This window comes from Myotis nattereri (assembly GCF_964212035.1).
Source record: "Myotis nattereri genome assembly, chromosome: 3".
Lineage (NCBI taxonomy): Eukaryota > Metazoa > Chordata > Mammalia > Chiroptera > Vespertilionidae > Myotis > Myotis nattereri.
Genome location: NC_138077.1, coordinates 146,244,483 through 146,270,227, shown reverse-complemented (window position 1 = coordinate 146,270,227; position 25,745 = coordinate 146,244,483). Strand labels below are relative to the sequence as shown.

Here is a 25,745-nt window from a genome sequence, read left to right as displayed (position 1 = left end):
AACAAAAATCATCTAAAAGCCCTAACTGGTTTGGCTCAGTGGATAGAGCGTCGGCCTGCGGACTGAAAGGTCCCAGGTTCGATTCCGGTCAAGGGCATGTACCTTGGTTGCAGGCACATACCCGGTGGGGGGTGTGCAGGAGGCAGCTGATCCATGTTTCTCTCTCATCAATGTTTCTAACTCTCTATCCCTCTCCCTTCCTCTCTGTAAAAAAAATCAATAAAATATATATTTTTTTAAAATCATCTAAAAGTTGTGTCAAATTGCTAAAGGCTGAGTAGCTGAGAATGTAGAACCCCTGGGAACACAAGAGAAATCTGTAAACACTTTCAGGCTCTTCTCCATAGACTGCATCCAGGCGTCAGTACTTCACAAGGAAGATTTGGGGTGCAGGATGAGGGTTCTGAGGAAGCCATCCTTTGGATGCAGGCCCAAAAGACAATGGCAGCAGATATAAGAAAAGCAAAAAGCCCATCCCCCACCCCCAAATCTTTCTGCCCTATCTTCCCTAAAGAATACAAACCTCGCCTTTGCCACTTTGGCTCAGTGGATAGAGCAGTCCCAGGTCGATTCCTGCACTACCTCGGTTGCAGGCTTCTCCCCCGTGCACCGGTGCAGGAGGCAACCAATCCATGTGTTTCTCTCACGTGATGTTTCTGTTTTTCCCTCTCTTGCACTCTCCCTAAAAATCAATGGGAAAAGATCCTCGGGTGAGGATTAACAACAACAACGAAAGAATACACACCTCAAGTTTCTGGGAGGAGAACAGCAAACCCTATCACCTTTAAGGCACTGATGAAGAGCCACTGCTGCCGGGGGAAGGCAACGCATCTGGGGTGCAGACTATCAGCGGTACTGGGGGTGGGGAAGGATCATTGAGAAGGTCCCGCCCTGATGTCCAATGACATAGTGCCTGCCTGTGAGGCTGAATTAGGACACCTTCTGCCCTCTGCACTTCCCACCACCAGTAACAAACACGGTCAAAGAAGAATGTATTCGAGTGGCACACAAGTGCTACAGATGTTCAACATTGATCATTAGGGAAATGCAAATTAAAATTTCAATGATACCACGACACACTTCTTGGTATGGCTAAAATTCAAAAGATTTTTTTTTTTATAATCCCCGTGCTTGCAGGAATCTGACCTAACCATCACTCTCACACACTGCCCATGTAAACTCAAAATTGTACAGTTTGTCAGTTTCTCATAAAGTTGAATGCACCCTTGCCACCTAGCCCAGCAATCCCACTCTAATAAGTATTTAACCAAATTAAATGAAAATGTATGTTCACACACACACACTCACAACCACTTTACATGAATGTTATAGTGGCTTTACTCATAGCCACCAAAACTGGAAGAAATGCAACTGTCCCTTAACTGGGGAATGGATAAACAATACGGTACATTCAATGAAACACTACTGAGCAATAAAAAAAGGAACAATGTAACAGCACAGTTGAGTGTCAGACGCATTATGCTAAGTGTAAGAAGCCAAAAGCAAAAGGTTACATACTAGATGGTTCTATTTATACAATATTCTTGTAGGGACAGAGAACAGACTAGCAGCGGTTCTCAACCTGTTGGTCGCGAACAATGAAAATACATCCTGCATATCAGATATTTACATTACGATTCATAACAGTAGCAACATGACAGTTATGAAGTAGCAACGAAAATAATTTTGTGGTTGGGGGGTCACCACAACACGAGGAGCTGTATTAAAGGGTCGCGGCATTAGGAAGGTTGAGAACCACTGGACTAGGGGTTTCCAGACATGACTGTATATAACGACTGAACTAGTCCGAGAATAGCAGCACCTTCAGAAAAGTGTTAGGAATGAATCAAGTCAATGTCTGCTGAGTAGTATGAAAACCAGTTATTGCCCCTGTCTGGATCCTAATTCTATGATCCAGATAAAGGCCTAATGAAATTCCATCAGCCAGTGGGCAACGAGAAAATGTGAACACTGGTCAAAATAAGAGAGGCTCTTCCCTCCGCGGTGCCTGGGAGGACTGGGAGTCCCACCGCTTCCCCACAGTTTAGCAATGCGGCCGCGCCTCGTCTCAGCGCTGGGCCGGAGCGCGCACCGGGAGTGCAGAGCCCGAGGCTATGACACGGGACGTCGGCGGGCGCGGCTGCAGGGCCCTCGGGGAGGTGCGCGCGGAGCCGGCGATCGGGGCGGACGGGCGGGCGGGCGGGCCTGACGCCGCGGCGCTCGCTGCCTCGCTGCTTCTCTGCGGCTGGTGTGCGCGCTGCCGCTCCGGTGCCTCCCAGGACGGTGGGCCCCGCCGCCCGCCGCGCGATGGCGAGGCTGCGGGATTGCCTGCCCCGCCTGATGTTCACGATCCGGTCCCTGCTCTTCTGGTCCCTGGTCTACGGCTACTGCGGGCTCTGCGCCTCCATCTACCTGCTCAAACTTTTGTGGAGCATCGGCCAGGGACCCGCGCAGACCTTCCGGCGGGGCGCGCGGGAGCACCCGCCCCGGTGCTTGAACGACCCCTCCCTGGGTACCCACTGCTACGTGCGGCTCAAGGTGAAGGCCGGCGGGGTCGGGAGGGAACGTGGCATGCGGGAGAGCAGAGGGCTCGGGGCTGCTGCTTCCCTGACGCCCGGCCCGGCGTCCCCTAGTGTCTCGGGGCTCGCAGGGCGCGCGGCGGGGACGACCAAGATGCCAAAGGGAGGCAAGAGGGGCGAGGTGTGGCCGCAGAGGGGTCGGACTGTGTGTGTTTACATTCCCTGTTTTTTGCGTGCGTGTGTGTTGGGGGGGGAGGGAGGGGCGTGGGGGGGGGGGTTAGGGAGGGAGCGGAAGAGAGAGGAGGAGAAGAGAGACTAGGTTAAGTGGGAAGGGGAAGCTGTCTCCCGTCACCTTTTTGCCCTTTAGAGCTCAGATCCTGTAGGAAATTGTTCCAGGTGGCGCCCTCATGTCTCAGGAGCCTGTCCTTGCCCAGGTGATAGAATAAAAGAGTAAATAGAATAAGCCATTGGAAATCAAGAGTTTATTCAGATCAGCAGAATGGAACATTCACAGATGACCTAAGCAGCATGAAATCATAAATAAATGGTGCATGTTTGTGGAGAAGGAAGCCAAGTAATGAACCTAGAGACCAAAGGAGTGGAATAAAAAGCAAGCGCCCACCGTGCATGCAGACTCATAATGTCCGCGCTTGTCCCAGGGCCCCTCACAGCCACTGATGTTCCATTTCCTGAGGCTCCACGTGGTGTCCTTGGTGATGCACCTTACAGTGTGACTCACAGGCCTTTCAAAACTAGCTTCAAATGAGGGGACATTTATGTCACCAAGTGGAGGGTTCCTATTAGGAGCTAGATTGTCCAGCAGCTGTAGTCCAGAAGACCAAGGGATATGCCTTTCTTAGCTTTCTTCAGACCATGATATGATAATTAAAGAGTTCAGATTTGTGAAACAACAACCACCAAAAAGACCAGTGTCTGGCCCTAGCTGGTTTGGCTCAGTGGCTAGAGCATCAGCTGTGGAACAAAGGGTCCCAGGTTCGACCCCGGTCAAGGGCATGTACCTTGGTTGCAGGCTCCTTCCCTGCCCAGGCCCTGGTAGAGGACCAGGGCCCAAACAAGAGGCAACCAATTAATGTGTCTCTCACATCGATGTTTCTGTCTTTCCCTCTCTCTAAAAATCAACGGGAAAATATCCTCGGGTGAAGATTAAAAAAAAAAAAAAAAAAAAAAAAAAGACCAGTGTCTGGCACATGGTAAGTGCAGTAATTTGTTCACTAAATTCAATCAAGTGCCCACAGTATTATGGTATCTTCCAAGACGCACCACCAATAAAAGAAGTTACTGACCTAGGAAGGCATTCTGCAGTTGAGGGCAAAGTCAGATTTACTCTCTTCATTCCACATGAGGAGAAAAAGGAGTGTAAACTCATCTGAAATGCCTCAGAATGCCTTTCTTCTCACTGGCCATCTAAAGCGCTTCCCCAGAGACACAGACCAAGGAGTGGGAGAACATTGTCCTGGTAGGTTCCAGTCAGAGCCTTCCTCCTAACCAATGTCATGATATGTGTTAACATCTTTGGACCCCAGTTTCTAAATCTGCAAAAATGGTGGGGTTGGGTTAGATGCCTTTTAAGATTGTTTCACATCTGAAAACCCATGTACTTGGGTAACCTGATATAAAACCCAGAGTCTGTGCCCAGCTTTCAGCTCTTGCTTTCTTTCCTCACTTCTTTATGAGTTTTTGTTTCTCTTCCTTGCTTTTTTTCTCCACTTTTCTCTCTTCAGCTTGCTTTGTAGTCACTGTATTCCTGTCTCATTCCCATGCTTTTTATTTCCCTGGGCGGTCTTGTCTCCCACATGCAGAGTGAAGCCTTGAGCATTCAGAGTATTCTGCTATTACAAATACACAGATATGACATGAGGAGCAAGCAGCATGCAACTCTCATCTTAAAATAAAAATGTGGGAAGGAGAGAACTAAAAATAAGAAAAGAAGGTGTGAATTACATAACTGATGGCATAGCTCTTGACAGGCAAACTGAGAAAAGTACTTGACTAGGGGGTAAACATGGCAGGAATATAAATCCAAATCAGAATTATTTACAGGTCCTATAGAATTTGAATGAGATGAGATGTGACACAGCAGTAAAATGAAAGTCACAAATTGTGACATTGTTTCAGAAGCTCATAATATCTCAATTGACTTTGTAAGTAGAAGAAGGGAAGGTGCTATAAAGGGAATGTTGACAAAGTAAATCTGTCAATTCATCCTACTGATAAATCATAAAGTTTTTTTCTCTTTGAAAATTAATAATACTTATTTTATTCTTTTTTTTTAAGATGTTTTGTGTTGTTAATCCTGACCCGAGAATATTTTCCCACTGATTTTTAGAGAGAGTGAATGGGAGCGGGAGACACAGCAAGAGAGAAAGACATTGATGTGAGAGGGACACATCGATTGGTTGCCTGCTGCACACACCCCAACCAGGGCCTGGGATCCAACTTGCAACCAAGGTACATGCCCTTGACCGGAATTGAACCTGGGACCCTTCGATCTGCAGGCCAACGCTCTATCCACTGAGCCCAACTGGCTATGGAATTTTTTAAAAATATATATTTTATTGATTTTTTACAGAGAGGAAGGGAGAGAGATAGAGAGTTAGAAACATCGATGAGAGAAACATCGATCAGCTGCCTCCTGCACACTCCCTACTGGGGATGTGCCCGCAACCAAGGTACATGCCCTTGACCGGAATCGAACCCAGGACCCTTCCGTCCGCAGGCTGATGCTCTATCCACTGAGCCAAACCGGTTAGGGCTGGCTATGGAATTTTTATTTCTTGATATTAAATACAATGCAAGTGAGTTGTTTTTTTTTAATGAAATGGAAATACTAACTATACTGCTTTAACAACACAAATCATCACTGAAACTTCATGTTTTCTACTGCAGGAATCTGGATTAAGATTTCATTATGTTGCTGCTGGAGAAAGAGGCAAACCACTTATGCTGCTACTTCATGGATTTCCAGAATTCTGGTAAACTTACAAATTAACTCTTTTTTTTAGCATTAAATACTTTGTTTATCAGAGTGTCATACATACAGGGACTTTATTAATAAATGCATTGAGGATGCTAGTGCACTAGGCGTTGAAGAAAAGCATGGAGGAGGGCAAAAAACCATTCTTCCAAAGCAAAAAGTCTATGGATGCCTTTTCCTGAGAAGATTTTCCCCACATAAAGATTTTTCTCCACTCTGGCTTTACCTGCATAAACAAACATAAGTTATTTTCATGTTAAATTTTTATTTTCTTTCATCTGGAGGCAATTGGGTGGTAAATAGCCCATGCAAATCAACATGTGTATGTAGGTTCTGCTGGTGGAGTGCCTGACATGATTGACTCACAATAAAATGTAAGTCTGAAGCATTAGTCAAATCTGTATAAAGTAACATGGGCAGTGATTCTAGCTCAGTCACTTACTTGCCTCATCGTTTTAAAAAATATTCTGAGTTGATGCCAGCAATTTCTTTGAGTCGTCTTCATCACCAGCTGTATGGAATGCATTTGTCATTATTCAAGTGCATAGGCAAATGAGGCTCTTCATACAGACAGCTGAGCACAGAGGCTGATGACGACTGCCTTTCCTCTGCTGTGAAGGGGAAAGGATAGTCTACATCTGAAAATGGCTCGCTGGGAAACCAGAAACCCTCCTTACATTAAGAGTAATAACTAGGAAAGAGGTTTTTTAAAAAGAGTTCTCTGCTGTTACCAAAAGCTACCAGGGGGAAAAAATGTGGGTGAAAATAGTTTATTTTGTTTATTTATTTATTTTTAAAATATATTTTATTGATTTTTTACAGAGAGGAAGGGAGAGAGATAGAGAGTTAGAAACATCGATGAGAGAGAAACATCGATCAGCTGCCTCCTGCACATCTCCTACTGGGGATATGCCCGCAACCCAGGTACATGCCCTTGACCGGAATCGAACCTGGGACCTTTCAGTCCGCAGGCCGACGCTCTATCCACTGAGCCAAACCGGTTTCGGCTATTTTGTTTATTTATAATATTTCCAGGAGTTACTGGTTTTGCAATATGTCTCATTCTTGCATCAAAGGTGTTGGGGTTGTTTTTGTTTTAATCATATGAATCACTGATGTGATTTCTTCTTCAGTTTAAAGTGTAAATCAATTATGCCATCTATTTATGAAGTCTAGGAAGATTACATTTAAAAATTATTCTCTTGCAATTTATTAAAATAACAGTTGTGCTATTTCTTAGAAATGTTTAAGATATTGTTTGACTCCATTCACTGATAATGGCAATGGTTAAATTTATTTGTAAGGCTATTTTTATTATTAATATGATAATGCAGGTATTATGTTTGCATAGTATCTAATATAATTTTAAATGTAAAATATTGTGAGATTATACACATTATTTTGAATCAAATTTCTACCTTGAAACCTCTAATTAAGTGAATTCTGAATGAAGACACAGATACTTAATATATTAAACTAATGCACATTTTATCGGGGGAGGGGGGTGGCTGGGTAAAACGGTGACGGGAGTAAGATGTGCAGATTGGGCCTTGGCCCGTGTGGCTCAGTTGGTTGGAGTGTAGTCCGTATACCCAAAGGTGCCGGGCCCTTGGTGAGAATGATGTAGATGCTAGCTCTTTTTATTATATAGCAGATGACAGGGTATAAAGTAATCAGGCTGGAAAATTTGGTAATAGTCAAATCTTGGAGGTTTTGTCTGCCAGACGGAGTTTGAGCTTCACATTATGAGTAATAAGGTGTCAAGAAAATATTTTAAGTGGGGAAATTACATGAGAGAGTATGTGGTTTTGCTACAGCACTTTGGTTTCATAGAAGAAAGAATGGAAGGGAATGGTGTGGACACAGATCAATCAATAGGTTGTTGCATCAGTGGAGGCCTGAGTTAAGATAATGTTAGCAAGGATGGGCAGGAAAAGTGATTGATTAAATATTTAAGAGCTTAAATCTGCAGAACTTTATTGATGAGGTACAAAAACATAAAAAATAATTTAAAATTTTAAGTAAAGCTAATGAGAAAATATCATATGTGTTGACAGATTATCTTAAGGAAACAAAGTGCTTCATTTGTTTGTTACAACCCAGAGGCAAGAGTAACAATATTGCCCAGCTGGTACGGCTCAGTGGTTGAGTGTCAACCTATGAAACAGAAGGTCGTGGGTTCGATTCCCAGGGCACATGCCCAGGTTGCTGGCTCGATCCCCATTATGGGACTTGCAGGAGGCAGCCGATCAATGATTCTCTCTCATCATTGATGTTTCTGTCTCTCTCTCTCCCTCCCTCCCTCCCTTCCTCTCTGAAATCAATAAAAATATATTTAAAAGAAAAGACTAACAATTACTATGGCCTAGCTAAGAAAGACACTTTTATTAACATTTTCAAATCCATCTTAATTGGTAATGATTTTGTAGATTTTCATAAATCATAGATCAAAGATTCTGTATCGATTCCTAATTCCAAATATGTGTCTGATACCCTTCCTGATAATATCTGTTGATGTAAAGTGGTTGATTTGCTTCATTGATCTTACTGCTTTGTATCATATCACATTGCAGTCCCTTTCTCACTATTATAATAATCTCCCATTTGACTTGTGTCAGATAATTTTACACTGTGTTTTCATGAGCAGATGTGCATGCAAATTATTAATGCATATTCTGAGTTCCATAACATAGTAAATTACTTTGAAAAATTTGTGTCTTTTTTTTTGTTGTTATCCAAAATGATTTTGGCCCTAACCGGTTTGACTCAGTGGAAAGAGCGTAGGCCTGCGGACTGAAGGGTCCCAGGTTCGAAGGGTCCCAGGTTTGATTACGGTCAAGGGCATGTACCTTGGTTGTGGGCACATCTCCAGAAGGGGGTGTGCAGGAAGCAGCTGATCAATGTTTCTCTCTATCCCTCTTCCTTCCTCTCTGTAAAAAAATCAATAAAATATATTTTTAAAAAATGGTTTTGCTTATTGGAAGAAGAAAATCTCATGCATCTCTGTATTTAAATTAATTCTGTCATTCCATGATCTAGTACAAAGGGAATACCTGCCCAACAGAGGCCTTGGGACATGGCTATGGCAATATGGCCATTTTAATTGGTCGGCGCCAGTGCCATTTTGATTGCTAAATGGTTTTTTGTTTGTTTGTTTGTTTGTTTTTTACAGAGAGGAAGGGAGAGAGATAGAGAGTTAGAAGCATTGATGAGAGAGAAACATCCATCAGCAGCCTCCTGCACACTCCCCACTGGGGACGGGCTTGCAACCAAGGCACATGCCCTTGACAGGAATCGAACCCGGGACCCCTCAGTCCACAGGCCGACACTCTATTCACTGAGCCAAACCAGTCAGGGCTTGTTAAATGTTTTTAATATCATGCTTGCTTGTATTCATGGTGTGGATCTTCTCCACAGAAGAATTGTGTTTTAGCAAGAAGAGGCTTATTTTAACCAGTCGTTTTATTGGATTCTTTAAGTCATAATCTATCTGTAATCTTCAGACTTTTTCATTCATAAGTAAACTGTTGTTACTAAAAAACACTGAGCCCTCTCTGACAGTGGAGTAAGATGAGTAAAATCTACTTGTTAGGCAAATAAATTTCCATCTCATACACTTTTTTAGAGAATCAAATGGTTCTGCAATAACAGAATTATTTATAAATATATATTCCCTGATAGTGGCACATATTATTTAAGGAAAGCTTAGAAAATTGATTTCTTTTTTTTTTAATTAAATCTTTATTGTTCAGATTATTACATTTGTTCCTCTTCCCCCCCCCCCCCCAATAACTCCCCTCCTCCCAGTTCCCGCCCCACCCTCCGCCCTCACTCCCCACCCACTGTCCTCATCCATAGGTGCACGATTTTTGTCCAGTCTCTTCCCGCATCTCCCACACCCCTTTCCCCCCCAAGAATGGTCAGTCCATTCCCTTTCTATGTCCCTGATTCTATTATAATCACCAGTTCATTCTGTTCATCAGATTATTTATTCACTTGATTCTTAGATTCACTTGTTGATAGATGCATGTTTGTTGTTCATAATTTGTATCTTTACCTTTTTCTTCCTCTTCCTCTTCTTAAAGGATACCTTTCAGCATTTCATATAATCCTGGTTTGGTGGTGATGAACTCCTTTAGCTTTTCCTTATCTGTGAAGCTCTTTATCTGACCTTCCATTCTGAACGATAGCTTTGCTGGATAAAGTAATCTTGGTTGTAGGTTCTTGGTATTCATCACTTTGAATATTTCTTGCCACTCCCTTCTGGCCTGCAAAGTTTCTGTTGAGAAATCAGCTGACAGTCGTATGGGTATTCCCTTGTAGGTAACTGAGTTTCTTTCTCTTGCTGTTTTTAAGATTCTCTCTTTATCTTTTGCTCTTGGCATTTTAATTATGATGTGTCTTGGTGTGGTCCTCTTTGGATTCCTTTTGTTTGGGGTTCTCCGTGTTGTGCCCAGATTTCATGATTCCCAAGAACCCACAGGGAGCCAGCGAGTCCGATGCAAAAGCAAAGAGTCATTCATTTCAAACCTAGGTTTGGCTCCCCTGCCACACTCACCGATGCAACGGTAAGCTCCAGTGGCCGAGAGAGAGAAAACTCTGTGTGGAGAGAGGTTTTATAGGGGGTTGGGGTAAGGGGAGGAGAAAGGACTGTGGGCCCTGCAGATTGGCCAGGCACGAGTCGCTGTCTCATTACACAGGATGTGGTCATAGTGATGGCGTGCACTTCCCTTGACTATCTTCCGGGAAGAAGCTTGCTGAGCACATGGCCAAGGTAAGATGGAGGGCATAGCCCTTACCATGGGGCAAGGTGGAGGGCGTAGTCCTCGCCCTTTCACTCCGCGCTTCTTGGACCTGTAAGTCCATTTCTTTCACCAGGTGGGGGAAGTTTTCTGTCATTATTTCTTCAAATAGGTTTTCAATATCTTGCTCTCTCTCATCTTCTGGCACCCCTATAATTCTGATGTTGGTATGCTTGAAGCTGTCCCAGAGGCTCCTTACACTATCCTCACATTTTTGGATTCTTTTTTCATTTTGCTTTTCCGGTTGGGTGTTTTTTGCTTCCTCGCATTTCAAATCATTGACTTGATTCTTGCGCTCCTCTGGTCTGCTGTCGGGAGTCTGTATAATATTCGTTATTTCAGTCCGTGTATGCTTAATTTCTAGTTGGTTCCCCAATATAAGATCGAGGGTCTCATTAGTTTTCTTGTAGATCTCATTAAGTTTATCGGCGGCTTCTAAACAGTTCTTGAGAGACCTTAAAAGTGTGGTTCTGAACTCTATATCTTCCATTGACAATTTTGTCCTGTTTCTTTGTCTCCGCATTTTGTTATGCTTCCTTGGTGCACCCCCTAGGGGTCTTTGTGCGCAGTCTTATAGTTAAACCTTGATTGTTGTAGCTAATACCAGGGAGGGTTTGACCTCCAGGCCAAGTGGCTATGAGAATCAGCTGTGTCTGCAGTGAGAGAACTTCTGTCCTCTAGGGAGGTGCTAATCTAGCCTTTGCCTGAGGCTATCCAGCAAATGCCTCTGTGCAGGGCTTGGGCGGGGCTGGTCGCACAGGATCAATAGGGTGGGCCGGAGAGAGCAGTTATGGCGGCTCTCAGTCCTGTCCCCAGGGTCTCTGCCTCTCTGAGTCTCAGCACCAGCTGCAAACCTCGGAGAGAAAGCTGCACTCGCTCTGACCGAGGCCAGACAGTCCCGCTTCTCCCGTTTGAGTCTGGGTCCCTAAAGGCTCACCTGTATCTGGAGCTCAGAGTCTGTGACTCCCTCCCTATTGAAAATGCCAACTGCGCCCTCCGCCGCCAGCCCGCTCCGCGCACTCCGCACCTCAGAATTTGACTTCAGCACTGCGCCTCCTCTGAGTGTCCGTATGTGTTTCTCTTTCCTCCTAGTTGTAGGACTTCCACTCAGCCAGCGTTCCTGTGGTTCTGGGTGATGTCCGTTCCGTTTTTTAGTTTCACTTTTGAAGTAGTTGTTCAAGGCAGCAAACTCCGGCGTTAACCTATGCCGCCATCTTAGTTCTCAGAAAATTGATTTCTTAAGTGCAGATATGACTACATTGCTTTTAATATCTGGTATTTTGTAGTTCCTGTAAATGCTGGCCCATTGTTACACCCCACGGGAGCTGGTGAAAAAATAAAATAATTTTAATAAAGAATGTCAATGTTCCCTTCTCAGACAGGTCTCTTCTTTCCTGCTTATACAGAGCTCTACAACCTTTCTCAAGATAAGGAGTTTCTTATAGTTTTCCACTTAGAAAATCTATAATGTTAGTACGTATTTGTATTAGTCACTGTGGTATATTTAATGTTCCTTATATCTTTCAGGTATTCTTGGCGTTACCAGATGAGAGAGTTTAAAAGTGAATACCGAGTTGTGGCGCTGGATTTGAGAGGCTATGGAGAAACAGACGCTCCCATTCATCGAGAGAATTATAAACTGGACTGTCTAATTACAGATATAAAGGATATTTTAGACTCCTTAGGTGGGTTACTTAAAAAAATAGTGTTAATTCTTTTTAAAGGACTACGGTACAAGAAATTGTGACATGATAACCTAATTCCTTGGGAGGATGCCTTTTTCACCTACCTGGGTTGTTATCTGACAGGATTGCTACCTGGGGAAGCTCCTTTCTTAGTATCCTGTTACTAAGGTTTGGGGTTCCAGATCCAAATGCTTATACAGAGAATTTAACATAACACATCTGGAATAATTATTCAGTCCACTAGCCAAAAATTACTTTCAAAATTTGTTCTTAGAAACAGACCTAATGTTAAGTTACTATTTATTATTTTCAGGACTAATTGTTGGCAATTTGAGTCTTATACTAAAAAAAATTGGTCTTCAGAACTGACACTTAAACATTCATTTAAAAATGTTACAAGATGTGGAAGCACTTGCATTACCTTACTTGTATTGATAGGTTAGTGTCACAGTACTCTTGTGTAACAACCACCCCAAACTCAATGACACACTGCCATACGCATTTGCTCCTGTGCTCATGAATCTGAAGATCAACTGTAGGCTGGACACCTCTGGGTTGTTTCCTCAGGCTGACATGTAGGTCCAGCTGGGATGGCTTCTCACTGTGAGTTGGGCGGTAGCCCAAGCTAAAGGGGAGGCTACCTGGGGAAGCTCTTTTCCTAGCAGTGGCAGAAACGGTAAGAGGGTGAGCTCAGCTGCACACACATATTTCAGGTCACTACTATCAGCCCATTGGCCAAAGCAAGTCATGTGGCTGAGCCCACAGTCAAGTCATACACCTGTCGCAGGAACAAAGCAAATCGCACAGTCCAGTCTAACATCAACGGGGCAGCAAAGTACATTCCTCCCATGGCAGTGGGGACCAGGGAAGAGTAAGTGTTTTTTTAACATCAGTCTAATCCATTGCATCCCTTTTGACTAAAACCCACCTGTTACCATCAGTATGTTAATGGTGACAATAAAGTGAGAAACCCATGAAATCAAATTAAAGTCCCTTTCTACAATAATCTAATGAGACCATAGGTCAAGCCAATAATTTCATTTTATTTTATTTTGTATATATTTTTATTGATTTCAGAAAGGAAGAGAGAAGGAGAGAGAGAAAGAAACATCAATGATGAGAGAGAATCATTGATTGGCTGCCCCCCTGCATGCCTCCTAATAGGGATCGACCCTACAAACTGGGCATGTGCCTTTGACCGGAATCGAAACCAGGACCCTTCAGTCTGCAGGCCGATGCTCTATCCACTGAGCCAAACCAGCTAGGGCCAAGCCAATATTTTTAGAGGAGAAAACAGTGGATGAGTCTGGGGGTATGAATGCAGTGTTACCATTTAGTCTGATTACAATAAAATAGACTCAGAGACACAGATTTCCAACAGCCAGATTTCATTCATATTTTAGACCTGGCTTAAGTTTGAAAATATGCAATTTTCTAGGCAAATCAATAATATAAACAAGATGTTTCTCTGTGTGTGTATGTGCGTGTATGTTAGTATAGTGGTGAGGTGATGATGAAAAATACTTACTTGAAAAAATTAATTTGAAGTACTGTAGGAATAAATTAAAAATTAACCTTATCCATCCATACAAATGAAATTCTGTAGGAATTACTACTAATCAGTATTTTAACATAATTCAAATAACCGTAATGATTACATGAAATGAAACTTGTTTGTGCTTAGTACTATAATTAAGACTTTCCACTAATTCAATTTGACTTCACAGTCCCAAATTAGTGATGTTTTACTGTTTTGCATTGTAACATTGAATTTGGGAAATTAGGGAGAAAATAGATGCTTCTTTGAAATAAAGATTTACCAGTTGGACATAGGTGGGACATTTAGGTTTTTACTGTAATTAGATATTCTCCAACATTCAAAAATAACTCAATCTTGTTTATGACCTAATTATATGTAGTCTTAATCATGGTGTCCAAACTATTTCAGATTAAAATATATTTATATTCCTGGGAGAGATTCTGAATTTTTAAGTCTAGAGTGGAGCTTGGGCACCTGAATTTTCTTTTTTCTTTTCTTTTTTTTTTTTTTAAATGCAAGCATTTTTGTTGTGTTTTTTTAAATATATTTTATTGATTTTAGAGAGGAAGGGAGAGAGAGATAGAAACATCAATGATGACAGAGAATCATTGATTGGCTGCCTCCTGCACGCCCCCTACTGGGGTTCGAGCCCGCAACCCAGGCATGTGCCCTTGGCTGGAATCGAACCTGGGACCCTTCAGTCCACAGGCTGATACTCTACCCATTGAGCCAACCCAGCTAGGGCAGCACCTGAATTTTCTAAAAAGTTACCTAGATGATTCGGACATACCTACAGGTTTTGAAAATACCAAACTCAGTGCCTGCACAAAGTGGATGAATAATTAGGGTAGAATAGTGGAAAGATTAGTTTCAAAAGTGAACCTATTTTATGTGAGTTAATGATGAGCCACCTGTTTCTTTTCAATGACATCAACATGTATTTCTTGATTACAGGTTATAGCAAATGTGTTCTTATTGGCCACGACTGGGGGGGCATGATTGCTTGGCTAATTGCCATCTGTTATCCTGAAATGGTGATGAAGCTTATTGTTATTAACTTCCCTCATCCAAATGTATTTACAGGTGAGCTTAAATTTCCATTATGAATTGCCAACATGACAATTCACTATTGCCACTGACACTTTGAATTAAAAACAGCAAAATTTAATTAACATAATTTTTTTCTTTTTTAAATCAACAATGTTTTTTAAATTAAATGGCTAAAATATGATATTAGTACATGACAATGTGCTTTAAATATTTAATATTTAGAGTCTAAGAAACTGTAGCTTCGTGTTTGCTTGCATAATTTTATTTTTAGAAATTATTTTACTGCTAACTTGGGGAGGGATAAAGGGGGAGATGCAGTAACACTGCTTTGATGGGAATGGATCTTGACAGCCTAGAAATAAGTTCTCCTCTTGCCTGACAGCTTTGACTATCAGGAATGGCAACATTTCTTAAAGCAGCAGTTCTTAAATTTTGGTCTCAGGATTCCTTTATATCTTAAAAGTTATTAAAGACCCATTGAGCTTTTGTTTAGATGGGTTATATCTATCAATGTTCACTGTATTGGAAATTTAAAATGAGACTTTGAAAAATGTATGTGTGAAATTATCTAAAAAACAATAACTCCAGTACATGTTAACATAAAAAACATTTTAATGAAAACTAACTACATCTTTCAAAACAAAATTTTAGTGAGAATAGGGTCATTGTTTTACATATTTGCAAACCTCTTTAATTTTTGGCTTACTAAAAGGCAGCTGTATTCTCAGATCTGCTTCTGCATTCAATCTGTTTCAATATGTTGTTTGAATTGAAGTATATGAAGAAATCTGGTCTCACACAGATTTGTAAGTGAGAAAGGCAGGATATGTTCTGTTTCTGGATGCTCTTTCCAGATCTCTGCATGACTGATTCCTTGGTACCATTCAGGACTCAGCCCAGAGAAGCCTATTCTGGCAACCTCTACTTAGTGGTTCTCAACCTTCCTAATGCCACGACCCTTTAATACAGTTCCTCATGTTGTGGTGACCCCCAACCATAAAATTATTTTCGTTGCTACTTCATAACTGTAATTTTGCTACTGTTATGAATCATAATGTAAATATCTGACATGCAGGATGTATTTTCATTATTGCAAATTGAACATAATTAAAGCATAGTGATTAATCACAAAAACAATATGTAATTATATGTGTGTTTTCCGATGGTCTTAGGCGACCCCTGTGAAAGGGTCGTTCGACCCCCAAAGGGGTCGCGACCCACAGGTTGAGAACCGCTGCTCTACTATATAATAGTCCCTCTACACCACCCAACCATCATTCTTAATCAAATTACCTTGTTTTGTTTTCTGTATGGTATTATTGCTATCAAAATGTTCTTTTAAGTATTCGTTACTTATTTATTGTATAAGTTAATGAGAACATCTTTTGTCTTGTTCACTGCTAAATCCCCTCAAACAGAGTAGATATTCAAATATTCATTGAATGAATGAATTTTCTGGATTCATGAGTAAATTTATAGGAAACACTTTCTTTCCTGTTGAGGTCAAATGGATAAGGCATTCAAGTCAACCAATAAGGAAAATCTTTTAAACAGTAGGAAATGATCTCCCTCTGCATCCCTAGGAAAAGTGCTAGGTCACTGACAATGACCTTAAAAGAATGGCAGTGGTGTTTGGGTTTCCTGTTCCTTTCTGAGTCAAGACTTCATAAAGTGGAAGTTCTTTCTTTATTTTAAGTGCTATACATTTTTCTAAATACCAGAAATATCCATAATAAAATATAAGAACATAGAAATTGCTCCAAAGAGAAATTACACAGAAACCCTTATTTCTGGATGCTTTTATGGGATCATCTCAAAGGTAAAATTGCCTTAAAAAATAAGTTCTTTTTTTAGTAACTAATTTATATTTTTTGGATAAGGTCTAATATGACATTTTAATTTCAGAATATATTTTACGACACCCTGCCCAGCTGTTCAAATCCAGCTATTATTACTTCTTCCAAATACCATGGTTCCCAGAATTTATGTTCTCAATAAATGATTTCAAGGTAAGTCATATGTAGTGAAAGATGTTAACCAGTGCTAATTGCAGTGGTCATTTTGCAATGTATACAATAGCAAATCATTATGTTGAACACCTGAAACTAATACTAATGTTATAAGACAATTATACCTCAATTAAAAAAAAAAAAAAAAGCTGAAACCGGTTTGGCTCAGTGGATAGAGCGTCGGCCTGCGGACTGAAAGGTCCCAGGTTCGATTCCAGTCAAGGGCATGTACCTGGGTTGCGGGCATATCCCCAGTGGGAGATGTGCAGGAGGCAGCTGATCGATGTTTCTCTCTCATCGATGTTTCTAACTCTCTATCTCTCTCCCTTCCTCTCTGTAAAAAATCAATAAAATATATTTAAAAATAAATAAATAAATAAATAAATAAATAAGTTATCATTTAAAAAAAAAAAAAAAGACTGGTGCCCTAAGAAGATGACAAAATTAGGAAGTTAAAAATAAAGATAGACTGAAGCATTAAAAAAAGAAAAGAACTGGTCCTGCTTGTGTTGTTTTGCTTTGTTTCAAATAACCATTTATTGAACATCTGTTATATTGTGGGCACTGTGTTAGGCATTTCCTCCTATGCAAAAACAAACAACATTTTAAATTAAAGTCCATCCTTAAGAAAGAAAAATAGACAAAATATCAAAACTTAATAAATGCTTCTAAGGCTTCATTTATAAGCTTACTTATTTTAAAAATCTGTTTATATATTTGAGTGCCTAGCTGCTGTTCAGTTTTTTGTTTGTTTGTTTGTTTGTTTTTTGAGAGCCTAGAGCCTATAGAAATACCTCTTTTTAGAGAACAACCCGTGGGGGAGATGAGGGAATATAAATGCCAGGTGAGAGAGTTCGACAGAATAAGTGGAAGCCCTTGGAGATAAATAAAACCCTGGAACACAATAAGCATGCAGTTATAGGTGTACCATGTACCCTGACACCAGGAGTCCTATGTAGTAGCTATTTCTTAGAAGGGCATTGAATGCTTCTTGTTTGTCCAACATAGTAGTAGATATTTAGGGAGGTTAAAAAAAATAAAAAGACAATATTATTTTACCTGAAAAATACTTCTGCATATATCTCTGATAATAATGACTTGTCTTTTCCACATAACCCCAATGCCATTTACAAACCTGCCAAAATGAACAATTTTGTCATATCATTTAATACCCATTTAAATTTCCTTACTATCTCAACTTCATTTGTTTGGATCAGAAACTAAACAAGATCCAAACATTGCATTTGGTTGTGATGTCTTTTAAAATTATAGCAGTTCCTTATTTGTTTTTGTGGGGTTTTTTTTTTTTTTTAAACAAAATACCCCCTCCCACCCTTCCCCCAGAAGATTAGACTGTTTAAGATGTTACTTAAGATTTAAATTTTAGTATACCAGATGTGTATGTTTCCTGAATGATTTGTCTCCTCAGCCATTACCTGTAGGACTCTGAGAAGCCATAGGAATATGTAGGTACAAACTCAAGGGACAGGCTTATCTCCGGTGTCGTGGAAAAGGATTGCACGTCATGAGGCAGAGCCTTATGCTTCCCTATGCCAACCTCCCAGGGTGTCCACATTGGGTTTCTGTTGTTTAACACAATTAAAACACTTTTTAAAAAAATTTATTTCAGAGAGAGGAAGGGAGAGAAAGAGATACAAACATCAATGATGAGAGGGAATTGTTGATTGGCTGCCTCCAGCACACTTCATACTGGAGATTAAGACTGGAACCTGAGCCTGTGCCCTAATCAGGAATTAAACCGTGACGTCCTGATTCATAGGTTGATGCTCAACCATTGAGCCATACCAGCCAGGCAACAGTTTTTTTATGATTATTAAAGAAATTTAGTCATTTGTCCCGAGGAAACGATCTACATTTTTAATTTGGCTGACTTCTTCATTATGGAATTATTTAACCTATTCTGCTAACCCTTGCTTTTCCTAATCTGTAGATGTGACTGATCTAGAGGCTTGATTATACATTTAATTTGGCAAGCATAGTTGTGTATTTCCTAATGTTATCACATCAGGGAAGTACATAATGTCTAGCTGTCTGTTTTAATAATGCTTACACTGACCACTGGGCTCACAAGTTGTCAGCCTATCCAAAATTTCCAAGCAATTTTTCACCAGATAATTTTAGTATAACTTGATCATCATTGCCTAGGTCCATTATTTCATTAGGGTTTGCAAAATGGTGATTTTCTAATTCAATTAGTCTTTCTGCTTTTATTAACTGGAATTCTTCTATAAAGAAGAATTTTCTTTTTTTTAAAATAGATTTTTATTAACTTCAGAGAGGAAGGGAGAGGGAGAGAGAGCCAGAAACATCAATGATGAGAGAGAATCATTGATCAGCTGCCTCCTGCACACTCCCTAGTGGAGATCGAGCACACAAACTTGGGCCCTGACTGGGAATCAATCCAGCAGCCTTTTTTTTTTTTTTTTTTTTTTTTTAATATATTTTATTGATTTTTTACAGAGAGGAAGGAAGAGAGATAGAGAGTTAGAAACATCGCTGAGAGAGAAACATCGATCAGCTGCCTCCTGCACATCCCCCACTGGGGATATGCCCGCAACCCAGGTACATGCCCCCGACCGGAATCGAACCCGGGACCCTTCAGTCCGCAGGCCGACGCTCTATCCACTGAGCCAAACCGGTTTCGGCCCAGCAGCCTTTTGGTGCGTGGGACAACACTCAACGTACTGAGCCACACCGGCCAGGCAGCTCCTGTGTCCTTTTGACAGAAGCACTTTAGTCAGCGGTAGTTTGCTTTCTTAATGATCTAGGTTTCTTTTATTTTCTGCCCAGATCTGGAATCAGTCATTTATCAAAGTGTTTTTATTTAACTTATAGAAAACATTTAATATAAAATATTTATATGGTTTCAAGTCAAAACTCTAAAACAAGGTATGTTCAGAGAGGTCTCACTTACATCTCTGTTTCCTCCCGCTCACATAGAAAACCATTTTAATTAGTTTTTGTTTCATCTTTTTATTCTTTCTTTTTAAAAATATAAGCAAATATTTATATATTTGTCTCCCCCTTTTTACACAAGTGGTAACATAGTTTATTATTAGGTAACAGAAAAGTTTTAATTATCCTCTTTCCACTTAAATTAGGCTTTGAAACATCTGTTTACCAGTCATCACACTGGCATTAGAGGAAAAGGATGTCAATTAACCACGGAAGATCTTGAAGCTTATATTTATGTTTTTTCCCAGCCTGGAGCATTAAGTGGCCCAATTAACCATTACCGAAATATCTTCAGGTCAGTGTAATATTTTTGGTTGAATAATATTTTCATTCCCTAAAGAGCTGATAATCTATTTTTAATATTAAGTACACCACTTATCAAATTCAAATACAGTATTATGACTTAGTAAGTTGAATAATCTTTTTTATGGACAATTTCAAAAACCTGGAAAAGTAGAGAGAATAGTATAATGGATCCTACTATAGTTGTCACTAGTTTTATCCATAACTCTATTCACTTCATCTCTCCCTTTAGATTGTTTGAATAGATGTATATTTTAGTTATATTTTTAATGATTATTTATTTACTCAAGAAATATTTATTAAGCACTCTGTATATTGTGACTATGCCAGAACTCAGAGTATAGTAATGAACAGAAATAGATAAGGTCCCTGATTTGACAAAACTTATAGCCAAGTAGGGAGAACAGCCATCAAGCAAATATTCACAGTAATGACTATATGGTCATAAACTAACATAAAGACTTTGAAAGACAGTGATGAGAACTGAAGAAATGATGCTTGAACAAATAAATAAAAGATGAGTTAAGTACTGACTAGACCAAGTTCAGGGTAGGAGGATTAGCCTCCCAGAAAAAGGAAACAGCTTGTACCAAAACTGTGTGGGAAGATGGAGGGTTGTGGTTCTAAGTAACAATGAGAGCCAATGTGGCTGGAGTATAGAAAGTGGGAGTGAGAAGAGAATGGAATGAGACTGAGTCTTAGAGGTAGGCAGCATTGGTCACCCAAAGCCAAGTAGACCATATTAAGGACTTGATAGCCATGAATGTGAAGCCAGTGAATGAGAGTTTCAAGCAGAAAAGAGAAACAATCCAATTGTATTTGGATAAATTCACTCTTTGTGGAGAGTGTATTAGAGGAATGAATGTGGGGAACCAGTAGCTTGAAGTACTCTGAAAACAGTGGAGATTGGGAGAGTGGGTAGATTTAAGAGATATTTGGTGAAATAAGAGGTGAAATTGACAGGGGCATATGATAGGTGGGGTGGGGAGATGAGGAACTGGCAAGGATGGCTCCTGGATTTGTGGAATGAACAACTATATGAGTAATCAGGCCATTCACTGAAATAGAAGACACTAGAAGACAACTACTTTTGAGGGGAAGGTCATGAATTTTATTGATCTTAAACTAGTTGAATTTGAGGTGATGTCTTAGATATTCAAATAGGTAGTTGGATACTAGGGTCTGGGACTCAGGAGGGAATCTGGGATGAAGATATGTAAAATCTTGGAGCTGCTGACAGAGATAACTGAAGCTTTCATTTCAGAAGGTATTATCAAGGAGAAAGTATAGAGTAAAAGGTAAGGTGGGGGCTTGTCTGTTTGGGTTTGGATTCTAGATAGGAGAAAAAGAATTTCCAGTGAGAAATTGGGGACTATAGCCTGCCTTGAAAAGGTTTAGGGGCTTGAATTTATGCTAGTTCCATAGTATTGGAATTCTTACGAAAAAATACTTTTTAATGTGGTCTTAGGTTATAATATTCCCTAGGAAGGCTGGCAGAAACAAACAAAAAGTTTCTCAGGAGGATACATCTCAACTCAGACTCACACTGTTCCCACAGATTAAGTCCCTGAAGATGAGTTCATAATCCAAATACGACTCCACCATTAATGAGTTAGAATCTAATGTGGCAGAACTCCTAATATTTCAAATACTAGGACAGAGATTAAAAAGCAAGTTCAAATCATTAAATACATAAAAGAATAAAAAAATGTGAGAAAAGAATAAGGTAATATTAAGACAGACCAGAAAGAGCTGAAAAAGAACCAAAATGTAGCTTAGAGAGATAAAGAAGTGAAAATAGAAAAGACAATTTATATTTGACATGGAGGATAGAATTATAGGTAGATGACAGATAATTAGAAATCATTCATATATAATATATATGCTAAGAACTTTTTCTAGAAAAATAAAATAATAAAAATAGAATGTATTATTTTCAAATTAGTAGAGGGGGACAAGAAAACTATCATTTTCCCCCTATTTATTTTTAGAGAGAGTAGAATGGAGGGGTGGGGAGGAGAGAGAGAGAAACATCATGTGACAGAGACACATGGATTGGTTGCCTCCCAAATGCACCCTGACAGAGCTGGGGATTGGACCTACAACCCAGGTATGGGCCCTTGACTGGGAATTGAACCCATGACCCTCTGGTGTGCTGGCCAATGCTCTAATCATTGAGCAATGCCATCAGGGCTAGAAAACTATACTTTTTTAAAAAGGCAAGACAGGAGAAAAAGGAAGCAAAGCAGGGTAAATAGAAAGCACAAATTGACAACAATTTCAATATTTTAGTATGCTCAAGAAATCCTATATAATAAAGGGTTATATGCAAATTGACCCTAATGGCAGAACAACCAGGAATGACCAGTCGCTATGACATGCGCTGACCACCATGGGAGAGATGCTCAACGCAGGAGCTGCCCGCTGGTGGTCAGTGCATTCTCACAGAGGGAGCTCTGCTTAGCCACAGGCTGGGCTGACGGCTGTGCAGCGGTGGTGGTGGTGGTGGTGGTGGTGGTAGCCTCTCCCGCCTCCATGGCAGCGCTAAGGAGCACTAAGGGTGTCTGACTGTCGGACATCCCCAGAGAGCTCCCAGGCTGCCAGAGGAATGTCTGTCTGCCAGCTTAGGCCCACTCCCCAGGGGATCAGGCCTAGGCTAGCAGGTGGACATCCCCCGATGGGTCCTGGACTGCAAGAGGGGCACAGGCCAGGCTGAGGGACCACCCCCCCACACCCCAAGTGCACAAATTTGCGTGCACTGGGCCTCTAGTATTAACATATCCAACTTGCCAGTTAAAAAAACAAAATGTCAATTGGATTTAGTCAAAATTAAAGCAAAAAGACACACAAAGGTTGAAAGTAAGTGTATGGGGAAAAGTTATAGTAGATGTTATTTTAAATAAAATTTCTCGTCAAAGAATGACAAGTATTGTATAATGTCACTCATATGTGGAATCTAGTGAACAAAATAAATTGATGAACAAAACAGACTCAGAGACGTAGAAGCATAGAACAGATTGCAGAATCTCAGAGGGAAGGTGGGGAGGGTGGGAAGCGATCAACCAAAGAACTTGTATGCATATATGCATAACCCACAGACACAGACAATAGGGTGGTGAAGGCAGAAGGGGGTGGGGGGTGTGACAGGGGCAGGCTAGAAGGGGTCAATGGGGGAAATATATAATACTTTCAACAATAGAGATTAAAAATATAAAATAAAAATAAATAAAACAAAATCTCCCAAGCTCTTTGAATGTGGAATCCAAGGGGAGTCATGAGATTATATGAATCAGAGGAGAAGGGGTAAATCCAAACCTTTTTTTACTAGCAAGACTTGCATGTAGATATACTAGTAGACATAGCTTTGGCAAATAGAGATGTTAATTTAAAAGGTACTTGTAGGTAATAATTTATCAACCAAGGCAATGATTAGAAAGGCAGACAGACATTCCAGAGGCTACTGGTTCTATTTTACAGGATATAGCAACATTGTCAGAAGTCCATGGGGTTTTTTTTGTTTGTTTTTTTTAGAAATAATATTTGTAAAGATAACTATAAGAGAAAGTAGAATGATACATTTTCATGCAGTCTAAATTTTGGACAGGGGACAGGAATGATAGTTTTAAAATGTTCTTAATTTATCTCTTCACCAGAGATAGCTTTGTGATACAAAACAGTATGTTTTAAGCAGCTATCAAGAAGAAGGGAAATTATTTTCATTTTGTTGAGGTTCTCTTACTATTTGTTCATTAGAAGGACCTGCATTCCCTAGAGTAAGCACTAAAGAATCCTGTTAATTAGTGTAGAGAGAGGGTGGGGGAAGCAAGCCTGTGAAGGTAGAAACTCACAGTTTTATATAAAAGCGAAGACAATTTTACCTAGGTTGTTCTAAGTTGAATCTAACTGGTTGAAGGTCACACCAGATTTTTCCAAAGGTCAACTGACTCCCTCTGACCATTCTTTGTGTAGGGTAATCAAGATCAAGTACATCATAAAAACGGGGTTCTACGATATGTAATGACTACAGAACATCATACTCAGGCATGAAAGTCTCCTCCATTTATCACACTAAGGCTCCCTAGGGCTATAGTCTTGTCAAAGGACTTTTCAAAATTTGAAGCCAAAGAACTAAAATGAACTAGGAATCAGACTACCGACAGGACCCAGGCTGCAAAAAAAGTGAATACATGTAAACTTATAACAAAGCATCATATAATAAAGCAAAAACTGACAAACTTACAGGGAAAAATGAAAACCCACCATTACTATTGGAGATTTTAATCTACCTCTCTCAGAAGTTGATCAATCAAACAGAAAAAAAAAATGGTTATAAGGATATAGAAAATTGAACAATCCAGTCAGATCTTTGAACTGTGAACAATTCTAAAGTCCTGCACCCAACAATTAGAAAATACACAATATATTTAAGCACAAATGAGTGTTTACAAACATTGATTAAATACTGGACTACAAAGCAAGTTTTAACCCATACCAAAGGATCAAATCATACATACTATGTCCTCTGAACACAATGCAGTTAGAAAATAACAACAAACTTTTAGAAAATTAAACATATTCAGAAAATTTAAAAATATATATATATATTTTTTATTGATTTTAGAGTGGAAGAAAGAGGGAGAGAGAGAAACATCAATGATGAGAGAGAATCATTGATTGGCTGCCTCCTGCAGGCCCCCTCCTGGTGATAGAGCCCACAACCTGGGCATGCGCCCTGACCGGGAATCGAGCCCTGGACCTTGCAGTCTGCAGTCTGCAGGCTGATGCTCCATCCACTGAGAAAACCCAGCCAGGGCCATATATTCAAAAATTTAAAAGACATTTCAAAATTACGCACATTAAGAAAATCATTAAAGCCCAGCCGGTGTGCTCAGTGTTTGAGCGTCGACCTATGAACCAGGAGGTCACTCTTGATTCCCAGTAGGGGGCATACAGTAGGCAGCCCATTAATGATTCTCTCACTGATGTTTCTATCTCTTTTCCCTCCCCTTCACTCTCTGAAATTAATAAAAGTATCTTTAAAACTCATTAAAAACTTAGAAAATGATAACATCAAAACATGCAGAATGCAGTTTTAAAATATCTAGGAAGAAACATATTTGTGGCTTTTCTTGTTTACATTAGAAAAGAAGACTGAAAATTAGTCAGCTAAGAGTTCAGCTCAAGAAGTTAGAGAAGCAACATATAAACAAAAATAAATCAGAAGGAAAGTGCTTTAAATTTGATAAAAAGTGGAAATTAGTACAATTAAAAATAAAGATACAGTAGAGAAAATAAAAGAAAAAGCAGATTCTTTTTTTAAAAATATATTTTATTGATTTTTTACAGAGAGGAAGGGAGAAGGATAGAGAGTTAGAAACATCGATGAGAGAGAAACATCGATCAGCTGCCTCCTGCACACCCCCTACTGGGGATGTGCCCGCAACCAAGGTACATGCCCTTGACCGGAATTGAACCTGGGACCCTTGAGTCCGCAGGCTGACGCTCTATCCACTGAGCCAAACTGGTTAGGGCAAGCAGATTCTTTAAAGACTATTAACAGAGATAAATTTTTGGCAAGCTGGGTCACACACACACAAAAAAAGATGTTACAAATAAACAATATTAGGAGGTAGAAGCTAGCCGTAACTACAAACATAATAGACATTAAAATATAAATTAGGGTTAACAAATTTGAGAACTTTGACAAAATGGGAAGTTAAAAAAATAACACCCAAAACTGACTCAAGAAGAATTAGAAAACCTGAATAGATGTAGCCATGAAAGAAACTGGTTTCTTGATTTAAAGCAATTTATCTACAAAACACACACATACACAAATACACAGCCACACATATAGGCCTGGATG

General features: G+C 40.1%; 1 protein-coding gene across 2 annotated transcripts in view; it reads left to right on the top strand.

Moving 5' to 3' along the window:
- Positions 1–2,159: 2,159 nt before the first annotated feature.
- Positions 2,160–25,745, top strand: part of LOC308516702 (epoxide hydrolase 4) — a 140,362-nt gene continuing 116,776 nt past the window's right edge. For both annotated transcript variants that reach the window (XM_081087762.1, XM_081087764.1), the window contains exons 1-6: positions 2,160–2,538; positions 5,427–5,512; positions 11,844–12,001; positions 14,496–14,624; positions 16,497–16,600; positions 19,723–19,871. In XM_081087762.1, the coding sequence (XP_080943888.1) occupies positions 2,308–2,538; positions 5,427–5,512; positions 11,844–12,001; positions 14,496–14,624; positions 16,497–16,600; positions 19,723–19,871 (857 nt within the window). In that variant the 5' untranslated portion in view covers positions 2,160–2,307. The remainder of the gene's footprint in view (positions 2,539–5,426; positions 5,513–11,843; positions 12,002–14,495; positions 14,625–16,496; positions 16,601–19,722; positions 19,872–25,745) is intronic.